The sequence below is a fragment of the Bubalus kerabau genome, chromosome 2 (genome assembly GCF_029407905.1).
Source record: "Bubalus kerabau isolate K-KA32 ecotype Philippines breed swamp buffalo chromosome 2, PCC_UOA_SB_1v2, whole genome shotgun sequence".
Classification (NCBI taxonomy): Eukaryota; Metazoa; Chordata; class Mammalia; order Artiodactyla; family Bovidae; genus Bubalus; species Bubalus kerabau.
Genome location: NC_073625.1, coordinates 16,954,667 through 16,977,843, shown reverse-complemented (window position 1 = coordinate 16,977,843; position 23,177 = coordinate 16,954,667). Strand labels below are relative to the sequence as shown.

Genomic DNA, 23,177 nt, shown 5'->3' with positions numbered 1-23,177 from the left:
TCTTAGTAGATCTTCTCTTTTCCACTTCTTTAGAAGATAAAGTATTGGTTATAAGAAATGTTTGTTTCCTATTTAATTATAATTAAATTAACTATAATTACCCTTTTATAATTTTATTCTATTTATTTACAGGTAGAAATTACTTAATGTCTTTAAGTCTTAATGCTGTTGTTTATTAAGCCAGAAACTTTAGTGGAGTACATCTTATCTTATATGAGCTCTTCCTTTTAAGAGCATTTAAAGGCTGCTCAGAAGAGGGAAAGATGGGTGTAAAACTTTCCCTTGTTTATCTTTTATCCAGCCACATCCACATCTACAGCTGGGACAAGCCATCTTGTCAAGTGTGCAGAGAAGGAGAAAACTTTCTGTGTGAATGGAGGCGAGTGCTTCATGGTGAAAGACCTTTCAAATCCCTCAAGATACTTGTGCAAGTAAGAAAAGAAATCCTCTGTGTGACTTCTGTCCATGACCGCTTCTTTCAGATGATTCCGTGTCTCATGATGTATTGTTGCTGCCTTTTCCAGTTTCGTTGCATCCTTTGAATAATGCTGTTTTATTTGTAGAGTGTTGTGAAAGGTCACACCATTTATCTACTCTGTTATATCCAGAATGGTTTTTTGCTTTTTTCCATGTGGGTGTTTGGTGGTTTTTTTGTTTGTTTGTTTGCCTTCATATTTATAAAATTGCTTTCCTTGTGGTTTTCCTCTGTGTTACCTAAGAGAGATGTGCAAATATCCTAGACGCCTAGAACTTTGGATCCCTGCATCTGCATCCAATGTATGATTGAAGCTGTAAGATAATGTTCCCTTTTACCCTGGTGTCACCTGTGAAGCAAATAGGACAACTAAGAGAAGCAGAAGGGCCGGCAATTATTTGCTGACTGATCTGTTAAACTTGGCATTAGCTTTATAGCTCCTTTTTAAAAATGGAGTTTAAGTTGATCTCACTAATGAAAAACCAGTGATGTGTATTAGTTTGGAAATGCACTTAGTATGGGTAGTATCATTGCATGTAGAAGGCAGAGTGTTTTTTCATGCACTGTAGTTATTTATAGATATATTTAAAATGGTGCCCTCTCCAATGACCTGAAGGAGTTGATGAACCGTTAAGAAGTATCACACTTATTCTCTCTCAACAGACAAAATTAAACAAAGATGTTGTCAGGACATTAAATATTAAAACCCTGCAGTTAAAATTAGTAGATCTCATTAAAAGCACACTTATTGTGCAATGCATTTTTAGTTTATGCTTGATATATAGGGTCTGTGTGGTCCATGGACTCAAATAATTTGTCATGCTAAAAGATATTTAATGTCTCATTGAAATGATTAAAAATAGATGTTTATTTTGTAGTTAACTAGAAGCTGTATCTTTCATAAATATAGAGAATAGTTATAAGCCAAGATAAAATTAATAGGTAAGAGTCTTTTCAAAACTTTGAAGCAAGATTAAAAACTGAAAGCATATATATAAAAAATAATTTATTTCAGGTCCGAATGATTTTATGACTGTCAGATGTTTAATTTTTATTTTATATTGTGATTTGGCCTGTTAGCAATGTTGTGACAGTCTTAGGTGGACAGCAAAAGGACTCAGTCGTGCAGGTGCACGTACCCATTCTCCGCCAGACTCCCCTCCCATGAGGCTGCCACACAGCACCGAACAGCTTCCTATGCCAACATGTTTATTGCTTGAAAATTAAAGATTCACCTTTTTGGTCACCAGCATATCAAATCTATGTACCTATAGCAGAGAATTAAAATGGGTCAGTTTTAGCCTTTGGTTCTGCCAGTTTGCTGTGAATATATCCCAAACATTCCTCCCTCCCTGAATTTTTCATTGTGAGTGGAAATGAATAAATTCTGTAATTTCCTATAAGATTTTCTCTGATCAAAATAGAAAATGTCAGAAGCTGAGAATTATAATCTGTAAAATGAGATACATTTACTATATGGATACATCCTGCTAGTCTGCCCTAGTCTTAGACATACAATCTAGTTATGTTTCAGTAAGTCTCCTTGGAAGAAAACCTTTAAATTACAGTTCCTTAGATGCTTCTCCTTTTTAAACAATCATACCCAGATTATTTAAATCTGTGCCTCCTTTTTTTTTTTAACTTCTTTAAAAAAGCATCTGAGACCACTCGATTTTAATTATAATAATGAAACATGATCTTTTTCATCCTAGCCTTTGCAAAAAGATTTGCAAGCTGAGTGAGTACATATGACAGTTTCTGAATACCTCTTAGGAACCAGTGCAGTTATTCCCCACATATTAATTTCAGCTCTTCTGTGGCCCTCCCACGATCTATACAAAACATGCTATCGCCTAAGTGCTGTGCATTGGTTCCATTTTGGTACTGTGCCAACAGCTGGGAGTGTTTTTTTCACCCACACAGCTTTTCATTAAACATTAAGCCCAATCTATAAAGAAATACTTTTATATTTTTCTAATCTTAATGAGAAATGTTTGGGATTCCTCTAATAGTTATTAAAGCAGCAAACCACAAATAAATATTGTGTCCCCCAACTGAATCCTGTACCAATTCTCAGAAAATGTGCACTATGATTTAATCATATCTATTTTTTTTGGTAATTATGATCTTTCAAAAAACTGTTAAAGATTATCATTAGCTCTTGTTGGAAAGAAAACCTGTGACATCTCTGATTTTGATAAGTTTTATCCCCCTTTTGCACTGCCTTTATTGATACATGAAAGCAAGCCAGAACACTGAAGAATTGAGTATAGTCAATATGCAAAATATTTCATGCCTTTTTTGTTAAATGAGTATATTTTTAATCCCTGTGTTGCAAACACGTATAACATTAAAAACAATCACTAGTCAGAAATGAAACAAAGGCACGTCATATACCGAGTCTTACAATAGTATGTTGTTCATTGGACAACTTGAATAGAAAAAGAAAACGTGGAAGTGTTGCATTGGCTCATCATGGCCCTGTGTAGGAAGCCAGTTCACAGTTTCCATATGGTCCATCTGTCTAGAGCAAAACATTTCTGAAGCATGAGCCACATCGTTCAAAATCAGCTTTATCCCTGACTTAAGACATGACTCAGAAACACCACAAGCGTGTAAGTTTCCAAGTGGTCTCTCTGGTCACCTAATCCACTGTTGTCTTCTTGGGAGCTGAAGTGGAAGACTTTACAGCAAATCTCTTTTGTCTCTCCATTTCAAGGTGTTCCAAATGGATTAACCATATAACAGTTAAACACTTCTCTGAGGAGAGCTTTGCTGTTACTTGGACTTCTCTCCTGGGAACAGTGTGGGAATTTCCGCGGTGTTTCTCATCTTTTATATTTCTCTTCTCTCTATAGTAATTTAAAATTTATCCTGAGGGGGAGGAAAAAAAAAAGTTTCTATTCAAGATTGCATAAAGACCAGAAAAGAATCATTCCATCTTTTACCCTCTGGTGCCCCATGTAGTCACATGGTTCAAAGAAACAAGACACTTTGAACTTGACATTGTCCAGATTATCCTCTTGGTTTTCTCCCCTTGTTCTTGTATATCTGCTCTTCTGAGTAGTTATACTTAAGAGAACTCTTTTGGAACATGTTGATGTGATTTTTTTAAATCTAAAAATGACTTTACACTGGGCCATATTTATAAACCCATGATGCTGTCCTGTGGACAGATGTGGCATCCCCATGTGGGGATTAGAGTTTTAACCACCAATTTTGGTGACTAGTCTTGAGCTCTTTCACTTCAACTCTCTGGACAATTTATTTATAACATAGAGTTAATATGTTCTCCAAATTTCTTCCCAGGAGTCAATGAAATTAAATGAACTTATTTCTGTGAAAGCACTTCTAACTTTGGGGAAGTGAGTTTTTCCTTACAATAAAAAATAAATGGTAGAATTACATTCTCTCTGTAGACACTGGAAAAATATATACACCTGTCTTAACAGACTGTGTTATCATGTTTAATTCCCAATTCTTCATTTTATTTAACACCAGCCATTTTTATTTGATTTGTTGGGGCCACCAGCTAGCTTTCTAACTTTGCATTTGATGTTCATTCAATCATGTAGTATCTCTGATCATTAATTTCCTTATATTTAAAAACAGAAACAGAAAACAAACAAAGCATAGGAAAGTGGGAGGTGCCTTTAAACATGAACTTATCATTTTGTCTAATTAATTTTTATGAAACCATGTGGTACATATAAGGGCCTATATTGTATTACACATGATTATAGAGACAGTTATGAAAAATATTTAACCATAGGAGATAAAGTCACAAAAATGTGCTATAATAAATTAAACTCAGTAAATGAAATATTAATTAAAATTTGTTTATAAAACAGCTACATCTATCTCAAGCATTTTTGTAAACACAATGAAAATATACAGCATGGTGTCTGGTCCCTGGGAACTTAGTCTATTTATGGAAATAGAGTAACTAAAATAGTAGATCAATTAGAGTGTCTTTATCCCAGGTAGTAGAGCACTGATTATTATGATAATAAGAGTTTAAAGACAGAAAAGAAAAGACTGGAATATGTTGAAGACTTTATAAGCATAGACATCACTTATGGGGTTTTTTCCACATATGGTATATGGTTAAATATACCATATACCATACCATCTAATCTTCTCATTAGATGCAGTGACATGCATACCTAGACCAGCAACTCCATTCTGGGAAGTAAAACAAAACAAACAAAAAAAGTCAAGTTAGACAGGAGAATCAGTTTCTGAGCTCCGAAAACCAGGGAGAGGACTTTGGACATTGTGACAACTAATCAAGAGTCATAGTACCTTCTGGAACAGTTTGGGTACACCGTAAACCTAGAAGATGTTTAGGGAGGAGAGACTTCCATACAGATTAGATACACCTGGGCACTAGATAAGATGGGGAGAAAAAGTCAAGACATTAGCTAAGGTTAAAGTTTTATAAAATCCTTGCTTAGTAATTGATGCAAGTAAAAACGATGATGAAAATAATATATTTATAGCACATTAGTAGCTGGTGGTTCAGATTCAAGTTGTGTCCTGTGGCCTCATCATCGTGGCTGTGGAAGGAGACATTTGGAATAGAGCAAAGGAATATATTGGGGGTTAGTTCTGGAGTGCCTAAGAACAGCCAGCTCTGGGAGACCTCATCCTTCAGAGCAAGTGAGACACTTACCTGCTATCACACTGAGCAGGGAGACAAACCTCTGTGAGTGGGTGGGACTCATATGGCAAAGATCTAGAGAGTCAGCTCTTCAGACGACCTACCTACAGCGATGGTCATTGTAGTCATTTCCTACAGTAACATGTAGAAAGTGTTATTGAAGGAATACTCATTTCTTCTGTGTCCCTCTCTGTATCTACAATCCTGCTGTGTACTTCCTAGGTGCTTATTAACTCATTTTGACTTTCATGAAGACAGATGGAAGGAAATATTTTGGTTCTTATGGAAATCAATTTAGCGGCAGTTTGGCCTAAAAGCAGTTGCATTGTGTTCTTAATAGCCTGGTTCTTTTTTTCTCCTGAAATCAGTTAGGCAGCCACATATATTTATTGATCTCCTTCCACGAGGCAAATTCTGTGCTTGTGCTCGTTATGAAGTAGTAAACAAAATCGCATGGTCTCAGCCCTCATGGAGTCCGTAGGCCTGTGAGTAGCAGACAAATTTCAGATCATTAATTAAACTGTAAATGATAGGTGTGCTGAGTGCTTTGACAAGTATTTAGGGAGCTAAGGGAATGTATCATGGAGGACACCAACCAGATGGAAGCAGAGTCTCCATGCGGGAAAAAACGTTTATGCAGCCCTCACCTTGAGAAGTATATAGTCTATTTAAAATAAAATGATCTGTCAGCGAAATTCAAGTATACAGTACCATATTATGAACTAATTTCACATTAGATCCCAGGGGTTTTTTTTATCTTATAAATGAAGAAGTTATAAGTTATCTTATAACTGAAGTTATTTATCTTATAACTGAAGTTATTTATCTTATAACCAAAAAATTTTTAAATAGTCACCATATGAGGTGACTGATGAGTTAATTAGCTCTTGGTGGTAATCATTAAATAACGTATAATATATCAAATCATCAGTTTGCACAGCTTAAGTGTATACAATATTGTCAATAATACCTCCATAAGTCTGGGGGGAAATCAAAAATTAAAATGCATCATTGTGAAATATTTCTATTGAAAGATTTAAGTCAAAAGTGAGTGTTTAGAGGTTTCATCATCAAATGAGGCTGGAGTGGATGGAAGATTCAGAATCGCTATGCTGTGTATAGGGGCATCCTCCAGAGACAAAACCAAACCACAAATTAGCCGAGTCCATAAGTCATCTTGTCACAAGGACAGAGAGATGTATGGGCTATAGACTGAGCCCATATCCGATGAAATTGTTTGACCCCAAAGTAAAGGATACATCATTTAGGGTAAACAATGGCAAGGATTTTCATCTACAGATGAGCATTTCAGAACAAGCTGTCCAAACAGAACTTTGGGAAGGGCACCAGGGTTCAAACAAGGAGAGGTTAGTTCATAAACACCGACACCTCATTAGTGGGATTGTATGTCTTAGACATTGAAAACCAACAGTGCAGATCCAGGATGACTTAGTTTTTCTTTCCCCCCTCAGTATTTATCCATGGGTCCACTGTGGCCACTCTGTGTGTACCGTTATCTCAAGTATTGGGAACTAGTCCCCAGATCATAATAAAAAAGCAATGGGATGATCCATACTAGCTGAACAGTGATGGGGAGGTCTAAGGTTGGATCTGTAGGAAATGCTATTGAAGGAACATATTATATTTAATATTTTCTTTAATGATGTTGAAGAAGGCATTTCCTTGAGGAAACAAATGTATTTTGCAGATGATACCATAAGGAACACTAAAACACAAATTAGAAAAGCATATATGAACCTTAAGAAATTTCACTTCACAGTAGATAACAGAATGCAGATCATCTTGGAAAAATGCAGACTAATAGTAACAATCCATTTGGGAAAGAATAATGTACAACACAGATACTCAGCCAGTGAGTGGGCGAGCTCTAGTCAGAATCCCGAGTGAAGGGGTGAAAAGTCAGCCCTTGCAACAGGATCCTGTAGAAAAACAAGCCAGCACTGCAGCGTGTACATTGCCAAGTCTGGTTTACAGAGGAAGAGCCAAAGTCCTTAAAGCCTAACGTTTAAACTCACCGATAACCCTTCACGCGTATATGTTGGCCTTTCCATTACCTACTATTTGTAAACATGGACCCCAGAGAAATTGCTTCAGATGTTGTACTATGTGAAGGAAATACCCCAGCTAGTATTGAGGTAGAGTGAAAAGACAGTAAGGCTGCTTCTTTTTTGGATGATTGTCTAAAACATCTCCTGGTGGAGAGATGCGTAAATAGAGGGGAAATACCACATGTAAACCTGTTTCCCTTCTCCTGTCGGATCAAGGGAGAACCTAATGAAAATTAATGAAACCAAGAAGTAAAGACAGGAAGAGAAGGGATGTAAGGGTGGTTTATAAATTGACCATAAATTTCAAAAACCACTAAGCCATTTATAATGGCTTATAAAATTAGCAAATCCTAAATAACTGAAAGTTTCTTGGGGTTCTGGAAATATCTTTAATGATATCTAGTATCTCCACCAAAAAAAAAAGGGGGGGATAATTTATTCAATTAGAATGTAAAAAATATACCAAACACTAAACTGATTCAGAAAATGACATGAATTGATAATCGATTACACAGTAAGCATATCAGGATAATCACCATGTATTAAGGTTATTATTAAGAACCATTTTTATTTTACTATGCAGAAGTCTTGGTTACTAGACTGTAACTGTTTATTGAATCCTGGGTTAAATGGTATTTCAGTAATGGGATTTAAATTTGAGGTAGCAGACTTACTGTTAAAGAGTTATATGGAGTCTTTTCCAAATTCCAGACTCAATGTTAAAGGTTTCTGTATAGGAGAAGGAGTCTGTGAGGAAGGTACTATTAAAAAAAAAAAATTATTTGGAAGTCTACAGAGGAGAGAGTTGGTCACAAACTATAGAAATGAAAGCCAAAAGTTCAATATTGACCTGTACTTGGCCAATCAATTGCTATATGGGTCTCTTTGATACAGTTCTTTACTGGACACTATGTTCTAACCTTCAATCAGGTTCAATTTAACCAGTATTTTATGAGAGTCCTTCAAGAGCCAGGCACTGGGCTGAAACATTAGAGCTATAAAATGATCGGAATTTGTTCACCGTCTTCACAAAGAGATAATCACAAGACCAACAGGCCAGGGCAGTGGAAGAGATGGAGGCACCATGCAGTGAGAGCCAAATAAGGAATCCCTCACCCAGGGCGTGGACATGGGTTGGTGAGGAGGTGACACTCAGGAAGGAGTTGATGTTGTATTGGAAGAGACAGTGCTTCATTCAGATGAAACTGTGTGAATTTTCATCTCCTGAAGAACAAATATAGAACAAAGATTGCTTACCTTTGCTTATCTTCATTTATCTTTGTATAAGAGCAAATACTAAAATTTTTAAAAATATCTCCATCTTCTAATCTGATGGGTAAAACAATTGGTATATATAGATTTGAAGCTACAGTAAGGGCTCAATTGTTATTCAGACAGATTAAGACAGAATTCTTGGAAGGTGCTCAGACTCAGGCCAGAGCACATTGTCCACAATGAGATTAAAGCTACTGTACTCCTGTCTCCGAAGAAGGTGACAGATTGGCTGCTTAAAGGACAATGCTAACAGAAAAGTATGCCAGCAGCCAGACAGTCACCCTGTTCTTTTAGGAGTCATACTGTAGAGTTTAATCAGAGCCTATAAATCAGATGGGCTTCCCTGGTAGCTCAGATGGCAAAGAATCTGCCCGCAATGTGGGAGACCTGGGTTCGATCCCTGGGTCAGCAAGATCCCGTGGAGAAAGAAATGGCAACCCACTCCAGTATTCTTGCCTGGAGAATCCCATGGACAGAGGAGACCGGTGGATTACAGTCCATGGGTTCACAAAGAGTCAGACACCCAGACACGACTGAGTAACTCACACCTTATAGATCAAGTGCATTTCCATTTCCATATGCTTTCTCTGCCCAATCAATGCAGTCTGCAGTTTGCTTATGCAGAAGTTGTTTCCACTTCCTCCCATCTGATTGGGCAACAACTCCAGATGTCCACAAAAGTTACATAATGATTATAGCTCTGAATCCTTAACTGGCCTAGGAATAGGTATTTGACATTTGTTTTGCATCCATGATTGTCTTAAAATATCAGTTCTATCAGAAGAATCATTTTAAAGTTCTTGAGTCCTTCCTGACTGGTAATACATTCAGAAGAGATGATGCCAGGTTTTTGCACAGTGATTCCATGTAGGAGAGTGACTCCCAGAACCTTTGTGGTAAAAGAAACCTTTGATAATCACTTAGATAAATCTTTTCATTTTATCACTGAAGACAGCTGTGGCCCAGTGAAGCCAAATGGACTTCTCACATCCAAACAGCAAGATTCTGCTCACATCCAAACAGCAAGATTCTGCAGTGCCAGGATAGAGGGCCTTAGTCTCCATCTTTGGAAGATCCCTGACATCCTATATTTAATGTACATACAGATCTCTTAGGGATCTTGTTAAAATGCAGATTCTTATTCCATAGTTCTAGACTGGGGCCTGAGACTCTATGTGTCTACTAACAAGATTCCAGCAGATGCTGACTCTGTTGGTCCTTGGACCCCACTTTGAATAATAATAAGGATTTACACTAAGAAAATGCCTCCAAGTGAAGATAAACGTTAGTGAAAGGATAGCTCTGGTTCAGACATAGCAGGTAATTCCAAAAAGGATTGGTATACCTTATGCAGATCTACTGTTACTGCACCAAATATTCTGTATCATTTTATGATAGAGATAAACCACCATCTTATAATACTAGTTTCCTAGGAAACATCATTTTAGAATCTTGTACTAATTAGAAAATTGATTGGGTAGGATTTTTGCTCCCCTTCATATAGTTGTCCCATGCCTTCTTATTTCAAAAATGTCATCTAAGATGCATAATTGGCAATTTTCTGATAAATGTATTTCTTATCTTAAGGAATTCATGATTCTTGAGCTCTTTGTGAATTTCATGATTCTTAAATAACTGTATTTCTTACCTCTAATAGTTCTCTCACACACACAGACACACGCGCGTGCACACACACACAGGCCATAGTCACACATCTTCTACTATGTTCTTTCTATGAAGCAAATGGGTTATTATGTGATCAAATTAATTTAAATTTTTACGAAGAGTGCAAACAGGTAAGATGAAATGGTCATTATAGAATATATTCTTAGTTCTGGAATTACCTACTTAATTATACTGTATGTCTATATGGATTTATAGTCCTGGTTCAGAAAAAATATAAAAATAAAATATCATATACTTCACAAATTTTTACATCAAATAAGTTACATGGAAAACACAGTTCCATGTGTTTTTCTTAAATTACATGGAAAGACATTCTTAATTGAAGGAGGTAGAATGACATATTCATAAGAAATGACCCAACCTGACAGGTTATAGTTCTTATTTTTGTATTTCTCTAGGTAGTTCTTCCTCTACTCATTTCAGCAAAAGTATTCTATACAAAAATAACCAGTTCATTTAAAAACTTTTTTTGAAGAATTAAAAAAAACTATGTAAATAACAAGATATTTGTTGTTAAGCTTATTGATATTATTAATGGTCATAATTATACTTTATTGACACAAGTACTCATAGGGCTGAAAATATAGAACTGTTAGTATTTTTTCTTACAAGCCATTCTTCGTGAAATTACTAAAGCAGATGTACCAAATCACTTAAGAATGTTTTTTTGGCATTGAATTTGGCTTTAAGGGGGATGAAAAAAAAATCAACCTGATATTAGCAAAAATGAATAGTTTTATTCACATCTCTTTGATGCCAAAAGGTGTGTTTATTTTTATTTATTCTGGAAAATAAATCATGCCTGATGTTTATGGTCTGGATGAACTATTGATAATAATCATAGCTATCAGTGTGGGGCACCTGTAAGAAGTATATTTGTGTCCTGGAACTTTTTGATGACCCTGTTTCTTTGAGTATGATATTTGGGGTAAAATGAATCCATTCTGAAATGCTTTAGTTACTGGAGTGACAGCAACAAAAAGAGCAGTTTTAAAGGACTTCCATCTCTAGGTACAGCCCCATCCCAAGACCTTGAGAACAATATTCTACCAAGATTCTGGAATTTTGATAGGCAAATGTGAGTGAGTAAAATGTAAATTTTATAGTTTCAAAACAGTTTACCTTAAATGCAAAATGATTTTCATTAAATACTTCAGTAGAAGAATAACTGTTTAAATTATTTAAATGTATTTGTATTTGATTTGGGATGATTGCATGAAGTGAAATTTATACTACTAGAAATCTGCCCCTCTATAGATTTTTTACACCATTAAAAATAAGACCTACTTTGTATTATCTTTTAAAAAAAGGAGGAGGATGTCATTTTTCTTGTCAGTAATCATTAGAGTGTGAAAGTGCTTGACTTCTATTGCAATTTGATGATTTCAAAGATACCAATGACAGAGGAGCCTGGCAGGCTACATACAGTCCATGGGGTCTCAGAGGCAGGCATGACTTAATGACTAAACAACAACAAAATGAAGTACAAAATTGTGTCTACAAAAGAAAAAACTCAAAATTATTTAAATGGTAAATGATGATGGATGGAACCATATAAGCTCTTACCAAAACCAGTGTTTCAGCGTCAGGTGATCATTGACAAATTCGGAAATGCCCAAGAGATAATGACTTATCTGCCCATACCTTGCCAAGCCCTTTCAACCTTTCAGCCTCACACTAGTTAAATTTCAGTTAACTGACTTTATGAAGACTGAAGCAAACAACAGAAATATATACCCCACAGTTTTCATGGGACATGGTTTTCTAAATGTTTTGTCTTCTTTTCTTTATGTTGTTCAGCTACCAGGTCATTTGTAGGACTCTCCATACTCCATAGGAGGAAAATTGCCAGTCTGAAAGTTCAGTGTCTTTAGCGTTCGATTGCTTATTACATTTTTACCCTCTAGGTGCCAACCTGGATTCACTGGAGCGAGATGTACTGAGAATGTGCCCATGAAAGTCCAAACCCAAGAAAGTATGTTAAAATAATCTGAAATTTGCTCTCTCCCCAAACTACAGCAACAATCGCTACCGCTTGGTGCCTTTACAGCTCAGTTGTGACTGATGCCTTTTGTTCTAATCATGGTTAACCCACTCAGGGCAGAAACCCATTCAATATGATCTTGTCTAGCTATGTCTCCCCAACAAACCACAAAGGTCATCAATTTCATAAAACCCATCAGGATGGTCCATGACGCTGGCAATCATGGTGGGCGGGCCCACCAAAACTCCTTTCCTTCCAGTGCGTTGGACCAACACTATCAAGCAGAGAACCTAGTTGAAGAAAACATCCAGCTCTCATTTTAAGTAGCTCTGTTTGAGAGAACATGGTCACTTAAAATGCTGGGATCTTTCTATCATGTTTATCCAAATTTTTATCCCACTGGGGGAAACGCCAGAGCCTAAAAGCCATGATGAGGACAAAGACTCAGTTCCTGAGAGTGAACTCACCAAGTTCAGTCAAATGACACTGAAGGAGCTTCTTTCTAGCATATATTCACCTCTTCTCTTTTTTTCTCTGTTTTTTTTCTACCATTGTTTTTTTGTTTCTTCTCTCAGGTGCCCAAATGAGTTTACTGGTGATCGCTGCCAAAACTACGTAATGGCCAGCTTCTACAGTACGTCCACTCCCTTTCTGTCTCTGCCTGAATAGGAGCATGCTCAGTTGGTGCCGCTTTCTTGTTGCCGCATCTCCCCTCAGATTCCACCTAGAGCTAGATGCGTTTTACCAGGTCTAACATTGACTGCCTCTGCCTGTCGCATGAGAACATTAACACAAGCGATTGTATGACTTCCTCTGTTCGTGACTAGTGGGCTCTGAGCTACTCATAGGTGCGTGAGGCTCCAGTGTTTCTGAAATTGATCTTGAATTACTGTGATACAACATGATAGTCTCTCTCACCCAATGCAATGACAATAAAGGCCTTGAAAAGTCTCACTTTTATTGAGAAAATAAAAATCATTCCACGGGACAGTCCATCTTCTTTATAAAATGACCCCATCCTTGAAAAGGAGGTGTGTTAAGTTGTAACCAGTACATACTTGAAATGATGGTAAGTTCGCTTCAGTTCAGAATGTGTTCTTTCCGACAAATAAACAGAATAAAAAGAGTTCAGATGTTTCTCTTCATTAACCAAACAGTTTGCATTAAAAAAAAAAAAAAAAGCACTGAGTAAGAAAATTAAAAGCAAACATTTCACAGCAAAGGAGATAGCCTGGGTTCTATTTGACCTTGTTTAGGAAACAAGGGATTCAGGTCTAAATGATTTTTAGATGAATTGTTAAATCACTTATTTATGTTATTCTACTCTCAATAATAATTTTAGGAAAAAGTTGTTTTTTTTAAAATATTTATTAGTTATATGAAATATCACAGTTCACTGCTAGATGTATACTTTTAAAATGAGAACCGGGAAATTTTGATGGATTTCTGTGGCTTCATGAAGTTTTGAACATTCCTAAAAGACCATTTACATTGTATATAACTGCATGGATAACTAAACTACGTATCTGTCCTTCTTTTGTGAACAAGGACTTTAGCTTTTAATTCTGGAACTTTCAAAACATTATTTTAAAAAAGATTCCATATAGTTATCCATTTAGATCAAAGGTGACAATTTTTTTTTTCTGAAAATTTAGATCAGATAGTAAATGCTTTTGCATTTGCAGACCATACCATTACTGTCATAACCACAGAACACTCAGCCTATGGAGCACAAAAGCAATTCATAAGTATGGCCATGTGCTATTAGATTTTATTTACAAAAGCATTATAATGGATTTGTCAGCCTCTGATTCGGCTTGTCAATTGCTTACCCCAAAAAATATTTCACATAGTGTATTGTGGTATAAATTCATGTAACACAAGAAACAGTGATAGAAATTGGTCATTTGGGGGCCCTAAAAGAATGAGATTTGACCCTTATTTGTATTCATGCAAAGAATAACATTCTGTTTCTCATGTTAACAGTTATGGAAGAATAAATTCTATCAAAAAAGAAATTTCATATGCATTATGAGGAGATTGGACCCATACTATTCTATCATTTTTTTAGTGCGTGGTACTTCTGATGTATTTACAAAAGCTGCATATCAAAAATCACATTACAGACCATTTTTTGTTGTGAAAAAGTGATAAATTGGCATTGCCAAATTTTCAAACACAGTCTCCTCTTTATTCAAAACCTTTAAATAAAATGCTTTCACTGGACAGAATTGTTCTCTCTATAGCTATAGATTATTGTTATAAAGCTAGATAAGATGGAGCATAAAAACAGAAGGTAAATAATAGAATTTTACTTAATACAGCCATTCCTTTTAGAAATGTTTGTATTCAAATGACATGGATTTACAAATCCCTGTGACTGTATAAATTCAGTATGATTATATTTTAAACTTTAATGAAAATTCTGAACATGTGTATTGTACTTAAATTTTTGGAATATCATTGTGCACTGAAAGCAATGTAAAAATGAAGGCATTTTCCAAAATAATGATGCAGTGAGATCTGACAGTAGAACCTGAAAAAATATTCTCAATTTCTCTTTTAGACCATATTCTCTTTCATAAGATATAATTTAAAAATAGCCATTTTGTATTTTAATCGGAATGTGATTCCTTGAATAAATTCTTTAGTAAGCTTTCAGTGGCACTTTTGGAAGATGTCCAGGAAAACAGCATTCAGATTTAACCTGATTTAACAAAGATAGATAGGAAGCACATTTATAAACAAAGTCTGTAATGACTGTGCATCAGTCCTGCCTCGAGTCTGGAAAAGCAAGAGCTTCCATTCAGAAACTGCTTTCCAAAATTGTCTTGCCCAGAGTTAATTTTCTTACATGTCTTAAATTCTCAGTTTTTACTTCCACAGACCTTCACATCGAAGGCAGGGAAATAAATATTTGCTGCTCTAAGAACTTTATGTTCAACTAGTAATGAAAGCTACACAAAAGCTAAAAAGTGTTGCCATCTTGGTAAAGTTTAAAATTTACTTATTTTTGTTCATAAAGTGTGAAATGCATATCATACATTTTAAAAGAAAAAATATTCCCCAGCTTCAGAGAGACACATTGTTCAACTTACCAAACCACATTTTCAGTTGATGAATCACATTGTAAAAGAACATACAATTTTTTAAATGCTTCTAAACACATAACTTACATTATTAGGATTTAATACAATTTTTCTGGTCAGGGTGTCCTATGGGACATGTATTGATTTATAAAAACTGATTTAAAATATTAAAAAAAAGGAACACATGTATCTTTTATAGGGCTTTCTTGAAGGAAGCCATTTGCCTTGAAATAAAACATTTACAATACTTTCTTGGAAAATACTGTCAAAGTTAGTAAGCTTTAGATTTCACCCCTCTCAACACAGAGTTCCTGCTTGAAAGGATTGTTTTCATCATGGTGTGTGTGTTGTGTGTGTGTGTGGGGGGGGGTGCATGTGTGTCTGTGTTTGTATATACAGACAATTAATAATTTATAGACTATAGGAAAAAACACACTCACAGCTTCAATAGTTTCAAGCAGTATGGAGCAAATAGGTCATATATAAACTAACATCTAATAGGAAGTAATTCTAGAATAGCCCAAAGTATAGACTATTTAAAAGAGTACAATTTTAGAACTTACAGGCATATCCTCAGAATGAGTAAACTCAGATAGCCTTAAAAGTATTTTTGATTCATAGTTTACTAGTGTCTAAATTATTTGTGTTGATTTTTCCAAATGTTTTTTTTAAATTCACTAAAGTTATTAGTTTCTTTATCAAACATGTGTATCTTGCTAAAAGTAGAATAAAGACACATCAGCCTATAACAGAATTATTAACCCCAGCTAAGCATTAGTGAGATTTCACTGTGTGTGTTTTTATGAACATACTTGCTCATGGCATAGGGAAACTTGGAAGAAAGGAGTTTCCTATTGCATTTCAAAGGGTTCAGTGGCAATGTGGATTGGTATATGTGGAAAAAAAAAAAAAAAGCATCTACTATTGTAAAGGTAAGTTGAAAATTAGAAGTCAGTGGCTAAATTGGTCCCATTTAGAAATGACATTGACAAGACTCCTCTAGAAACCTCAGGGGGGCAAAAGTCAAGAGGACACATACCTCTTTGAGATTACTTGCTTAAGAAAACCCAAGAATGTCTTCAAATGTTAACAGAAATTATAATTGCATGTATGGACAATTTCAACTTTTCAAGAAATGTTCTTGTTCTTTTCTCTAAGGCAGTTGAAAATTTAAATTAACCTACAGGTTAATCAGTTTTCTTCAAACAATTATAAAATCCTACAGCAAAAGATTAGTGAGTCAATACTTAATAGTTTCTAAAGACTCAGATTTAAATTAATTTTTTATATTGCTTACTGCACAGCAGGAAATCACATGTAGAAAAGGAAGCTAAATTGTTTACAGTAACCTTCGTGTTTTTGAATTATTAATTTAATTTGAAAAATGGAGTGGCTAGGCAGATGTTCAATAGGAAACATATGATATGTAATAAGCCTAAGCCAACATTAGATTAAATAGAACAGATAGAAAGTAATAACCTCTTCAGAAAATGAAAAGTATTTGTGTATTCTGCTTTTCTTGACTTACAATGAAAGAAATGTAGCCACCAATACTCAAATAAATTACAGTACTGTTTGCTACAGGACTTGGGTGACTGATGCATGCTTCTTCTGCTTGTTTCCTTGTTAGGGCTTATGGCCAGAAGAGAGTACAATTTTAAGTACCAATTTCCCTTTGAATTATTTGAAATTGGAGCTGCCTGATATGAATGACTTCCCATGAAATGAAATTAGAGTTAGGCTCACCAACTTACCTATAAAACTGTAAATGCAGTAATATGTATGCATGAGCATGCTACTAATTTTATTGAAGACTTAACCAAGCTTTCTATGCAACTAATATAGACAATTAGCAGTGTTCATGTAGGCATGGAATCATGATTCTCTTCTCTGGAAAGAGTTTCTGTAGTCATCTGTTGATTTTAACCCTTAAATTTTTACTGACGTAGGAGGAAAAGGCAAGACACGGAGGGGGTTCTAGGGAGAAATATTGAGTCAGTTGCTCATGGAAACGTGTAAGGAAATTTATTATCACTTCCTCAGAAAATGAATTGTGGTACCTTGATGTTCTGAAGTTTATATGGAGGAAACAAATTGGGGGAAAATGTCAATATGTCCAATTCAGTGTTGCACAGAGGCAAGAGAAATATGGATTGGAAAAAACTGTTAATTTTGCTGTGAACATGGTGCAACCAAAGTCACTCTACATCCTCTTTATTTAAATTTATGAAAAATGTACGTGATTTGCCTGAGTACCCTGGACTTAAGGCAAAGAAAATTCTATTATATAAAGTGCCTCTTTATCATTGTTCGTCAGTGTACTATTTGATATGTATTTATACATACATATTATACATATATATATACATATATAAAATCTGGGAAACTTCATTTCCTTAAGAGGTGGCAAGTTTTGTTTGTTTTTTTTTTTTAAATATAAATTCTTGATATATCACAGAGGCTGTCAGAGTTTTGAGGGCCCGGAAATTAATCAAAACTAAGCCTGCATGCCTGCGATCAGTGGCCCAAAGTAAATCTCCAGATACACCTGTCGGCCAAGCTGTTAAAACCCCTCTGCTGTTGGCCGACACACTTCACGTCTCCTTTATTCCACAGGGTCACCCTGTGAGGCGTGTGTCAATACCATAAGCATTTGGTCAATGAGAAATGAACTTGTCCAAAGTCACTGAACAGGTAAATGGCAGAGAAAGGACCTGAAACCAGGATGACTCCAAACACACTCTATGAGGAGATCTGTTCATGTCCAAGCTGTTTTGGAAGAGAAGTACCCCTCCAGCGTGTGCTTTCAAACTGAAGAGATGCCCTGTCAGATTCGGGGACTGTCCTGGTATCTCTCTAGTCAGTGACCAAGGAAAAGAAATATAGACCACAGAACCCCTCTCTTTTCATCCTGCCCCACCTTCCCACCTGCCTTTCCACCCCCCACACACAAATAAGGGAGTTCCGAAGGGCCCCAGACGATGACATTTGGTTAACAGTTTTTTGTTTCAAGAATGGAAAGCGTCACTTCTCGATTTTTTTTCTTTTTTTTTTTAATTTGCCTGATTTTCCCCACTTCTCCACTTGAGCCTGTGCAGGTCCGGCCAGGCCTGCAGTTCTGATGTGTCCTCAGTCAGGTGTGCTAGGACTGTGGGCTGGGGCGCACAGCTTCCAGCCCCCTCCCCTGGGCAGCGCTGCGGGCCCCCTGGGTGCCTACGGCCATCAGCTAGCATCTGGGCATCAGGGCTCAGCGCTGGGAAGTGCCCATCTAATTGGCTCTTTGTGATTTGAGGAAGTGGTAAATTAAAATTAACCAAAGAACCCAGGAGTTGCATCCTCCCCCTGCCAACTTTTTTTTTTTTTTTTTTTAACCATTTGAAAAAGTGAGGCAGTCACTGCTATCCTATGCAGATGATACAGAAAAGCTGGAAGCAGGCTCCCAGTTGCTTCAGTGCCCTGGCTGGCTTTTCTGAGCCGAAGTGTTCTCCATGTCATACACATGATGGAGAGAGTGGAAGATTTGGGGGGAAAGGAAATAGTTTAAAAATAAGTAAATAATACAACAGGAAATATTAGAGTATAGCTAGCCCCAATGAAAAATAGCGATCTAATGTGACAAAAATTTCCAACCTAATTGCTCCTCTTGGCTTCACCTCCCTGCTCTGCCACTCTCTGCCTTTGGGTAAAATGACTTCACCTCCCTGGAACTCCACGCCTGCCTTTTGAAAGCAGCAGGGTGAAATGATACCAAATGCCATCTCTGATGATAAATCCAGTCTTTTCGATTCCCAGATAACGCATAGCATAGAGGAGGGGTCAGCCATTCACTTCTCCCTCAGTAAGGTCTTTTAAGGGTTAATAAATACCGTGTGCTGGAATTTGCACACCTCTTGAAAGAGAAGTTCCCTCTGTGGACTCGTGGGCGCGTACCTGAGCACTGCTTCCTTAACCATCCACCATTTGTCTGTTCGATGTGCACGCCTACAGAGCCGTAATAGTCATGTGTAATGTGTTTTGGAGTGCAGTGTATTGCTCTTTTCTGAAACTTTTTCCCTTTCTTTCTTTTTTTTTGTTGTCAACTTTCTGCATTGGCAGAGCATCTTGGGATTGAATTTATGGGTATGGACCAATCATCATTCCTTTTAGCCTGCAGAATTTAGAGCCTATGAGCTGAAACCTTTATATTTCCCCCCTGTCTACTCTTACCTTTCAGTTCCTAACTAATTTCCTTTCTCTTTAGAAGGGATCATACAGCTATAACAATGATTTCTTTGCTTTCGATCTATGGTTAGTTTACCAACGAGGTACTGAGGGCAGCAGCTTTTAGACTCAAAACTTGCACTTAGAGTTGAAAATCACCTTACTGGGTACAATTCACATACATCCCATGTTCCTTGACCCACTGATCGGATCTGACCATGCTGTTATTCCAGAGCTGGGTAAGTTGGAGTGATTCATAAGGCTTTAGGAGGAACCAAGCCAGGGGCCTGAGAACAAAAGAAGCTTAACATACACCGACTTAAGAACACTCTGCATTTTCAGCTAATGGGAGCTTTATATACAATGTAAAAATCATCTATTCATATTGTAACCTAGAAAGCTCTTACACTGCAGCATAATATTACATACATTCCCTGATAGCTCAGGTGGTAAAGAATCTGCCTGCAATGCAGGAGACCCTGGTTCAATTCCTGGGTTGGGAAGATCCCCTGGAGAAGAGAATGGCTACCCACTTCAGTATTCTGGCCTGGAGAATTCCATGGACTGTATATGGCTGAGCAACTTTCACTTTCCACTTTCAGACATGGATTACTCTGGTTTTCTGGAGATATACAAGCACTGCACTAAGCGTCATTATCTTATGAGCAAAGAAATAAAAAACAGAACAAAATACCCTATGCTATTTTAGATGGAAATTCTAGCCATAATAGAATTAAATTTGAGTCACCATATCCCAAGTAATCAAATACAAATTTTCATACTGTTCCTCAGTAGCTCAGCAGTAAAGAATCCACCTGCCAATGCAGGAAACTCAACTTCTATCCTTGGATTGGAAAGATCCCCTGGAGAAGGAAATGGCCACCCACTCCAGTTTTCTTGCCTGGGAAATCCCATGGAAAGAGGAGCCTGGTGGGCTACAGTCCATGGAGTTGCAAAGAGTTGGATACAACTTAGCGACTAGTCAACATCCTAGATAGTTGGGAGAAAAGCCAGTCTTGGCAGGAAGGGGAAGCCATTTTGTCTTCCCAGAGGCTCTGCAGTGCAGGTCCCCAGGCTTCCTGAATGCAACAGCCCTGGAAGTGCGTATCAGTCAATAAAGCAATGTCCTGAATAAAGGACTGTCTGGCCCCTGATCAGCTAGTGTCAGTGACATCATGCAACAAGAGCATCTTATAGCTGTTGCTTTCTTTTCAATGGTAACATCACAGTCTACACCTCATGTACTTTCCATAATCTGTGGAAAATGAGGCTGTTGCAAGCTATCAGTTGCCAGGGATAGAAACTCAATTACTTGTACATTCCCCTCCCCCCAGAAAAAAAATTCCAAGAGAAAACTATTCATGTGATGGGGAAAGCCCCACATTCCTGTAAATGGTCCTTTGCACATCAGAGAATGTCACTAGAGAGTAAGGAGTACAAGAAGCCCCACCAACATCCCACAGGTGGCAGGTGGTCTACATGAGGGGCATTATCTATTCAGGTTACTTCCCTCGGGATGAAATTTATCCCCCTTTTCAAAAGGCATATTGGCCTTACCTGAAAGGAAGAAGAAAAAAAAAATCCCACCATCACCTCCCCTCTTCTCCCTGACAGCATCCTTCCAGCGTTATCACTTTAGGGTCTAATTATTAAATTTAATGTTTGTTTTCCCAAACAATGAAGTAGGGTGATGGCTTTTTCAGATACATGACCTCCCTCGGTAAGACCTGAAGGGTTTAGTAAAGGCACCCTGAGCTGATACCCACACACCTCTTACAGGAAAGGCTTCCAGAGGTTCCAGCCAGCCAGAATGTTCCATCCTTAAGGAAAATCAGACCTTACAGGCCAATTAAAATTGAAACGGCCAAGGCTTCTGTCTCTCGGCCTGGCCAGATCAGTCTGAAAAACGTGCTTGATCTGATTCATTTAATGCATCCAGCCAAACCATAAAGGCTTAGAAGTGTTTCGACTCATTAAGGCAGATCCACCAACAGGACTGATGGATTCTTTTTTCAACGCTGTCTCTAATTTGCTCTTGTCCAGTTGACCCTGTACCACAGGGAAAAAATAAGGGAGAAAAAGGAGGGTGGTTTTTTTTTTTTTTAAACATTTTTTATATTGTTGTTCACCAAGTATTTCTCCTTGAACATATTTATTTTGTGAGGGTCACCTGATTTAGGGAACCATTGAAAGATCTGATAGAAACTTGAAAATACTTAATGCATTCAGGCCATCTATAGAATCCTAAGCCACATCTATGCTCTAGGGGCCTTGGTTTCAACTGGCTCATCTTAGCACTTTTGTTTTGCCCTTTGGCTTTGACTGGGCTGCCTTTCCAGTTCCATGATTGATTTTCCTGGGGAGTGTCATCTGCTGACATAACCGGGAGAAAATGAGCAAGTCATTATATGCCATTTTTTCACAAACCCTAGTCAGTCTATTCTTTTAGAATTAACAACCACCAAAAAACTTGGAAAAGATGGCATGATGCCTTCCCCACTTTTAGCCCTTAGATAGGTCCTCTTTTTGCAGTTTGGGGAAGCAGTTTCCCAGGTTTTTCTAAAGATAGAAGTGGAAGATGGAAGCACTACCAGTGCTTGCCATTTGAAAAGAAGGAAAAATAGAGTAAGTAAAAGAAGTACAGTAGGGTCTTCACTTTCTAGGCAGTGACGCTTTTACACTCCTGTTTCTTAACCAATTCATCCCAAACAAAAGATTCCTGCTCTGCATTCTGCTTTCCCCAGAGAAAGACCAGTGGGGTGATGCCTTTGCTGCTTAGACTTAGTGCTAAAAACATCCAGGTGCCCATTCCAGCCACATCAGCTCACAGATTAGCACCTTATGAAATTGAATTCCCTGTCCTGTGGCTCTAGGGGAAGGGAGGCAGCAGACACTCTCAATTAACATACAAGCATCCACACGTCACGTCCTCATTTGACTTACGCGGCACAGAAATAACGTGACAGGGCTCTATGTCTCCTGGTCCGTTGTCGCCCCTGCAATGCACCAGCTGCTTTGCTTTCTAATTGTGGCTGCCACGTGACTGCCAGCCTAGGTTAGGAGTTATGCTGTATGGGATAACCCTTCCAAATCTGTATCCACCTTGCTTCCCACCCCAGCACTTCCTCCCTCTGGTTTTCTTTTATGTATTTATTTTTCCTCCCTTAGTATCAGGCATGCTGTGCCAGGAACCTCAGATGGCTCCTTCACTCTTTAACCTCGTTTTTCCCTCCTACCTGGCTTCCTCCTCTCTCCGTCATTCTGTCAGTCTGTCTGTTCTCTCGATTTGCTTTCTTTTCCTCTTCCAAACCTTTCTGTTTGTTTTCGTATAATCTCTGCAGCATTCTGGTCTTTTTTTTACCCACTGACTATTTTCTCCTCCTCCTCTTCCTGTTAATAATCAGTGATCTTATTAATTTGATTTGACAATGTTCCTGACCTGTTAACTGGAATTTGATTACCATGGGCTTGGCTTGTAGGAAATGTTTTTGTTTAATGATAAAGTCTGCTGTATCATAGAAATGGCATTGCACCTTTTTTCATTTCAAGAAGACTTCCGGCAACTTGCCCTCTATCAGTAGAGGGAAAAAGAAAAAAAACTGTGGCTGCTGAGACAGAGAATGTAAATTGAAATTGTTCTATAAGGCCCCATGTTGATATCCAGATACGAGACCTTCATTGGCAAAATGTTTCCCAGTTCTTGACCAGCTTGTTAATCAGAATAGCAAATGCAGCT

At 37.3% G+C, this 23,177-nt stretch overlaps 1 protein-coding gene and 1 long non-coding RNA gene across 3 annotated transcripts in view; one reads left to right on the top strand and one right to left on the bottom strand.

The window, feature by feature from the left end:
* Window positions 1-13,278, top strand: part of LOC129643051 (pro-neuregulin-3, membrane-bound isoform-like) — a 101,905-nt gene extending 88,627 nt beyond the window's left edge. Inside the window, exons 2-4 of one of the 2 annotated variants that reach the window (XM_055567127.1) lie at window positions 302-431; window positions 12,076-12,143; window positions 12,728-13,278. In XM_055567127.1, coding sequence (XP_055423102.1) covers window positions 302-431; window positions 12,076-12,143; window positions 12,728-12,771 — 242 coding nt within the window. In that variant the 3' untranslated portion in view covers window positions 12,772-13,278. The remainder of the gene's footprint in view (window positions 1-301; window positions 432-12,075; window positions 12,144-12,727) is intronic. The other variant, XM_055567128.1, reaches the window with a different exon arrangement.
* Window positions 1,985-22,947, bottom strand: LOC129643059 (uncharacterized). Its single transcript, XR_008710044.1, has 4 exons — window positions 22,678-22,947; window positions 5,243-5,270; window positions 4,781-4,864; window positions 1,985-3,349 (listed from the first exon to the last, which is right to left on the bottom strand). It is a non-coding gene; the product is annotated as an uncharacterized LOC129643059 (long non-coding RNA).
* Window positions 22,948-23,177: the final 230 nt, after the last annotated feature.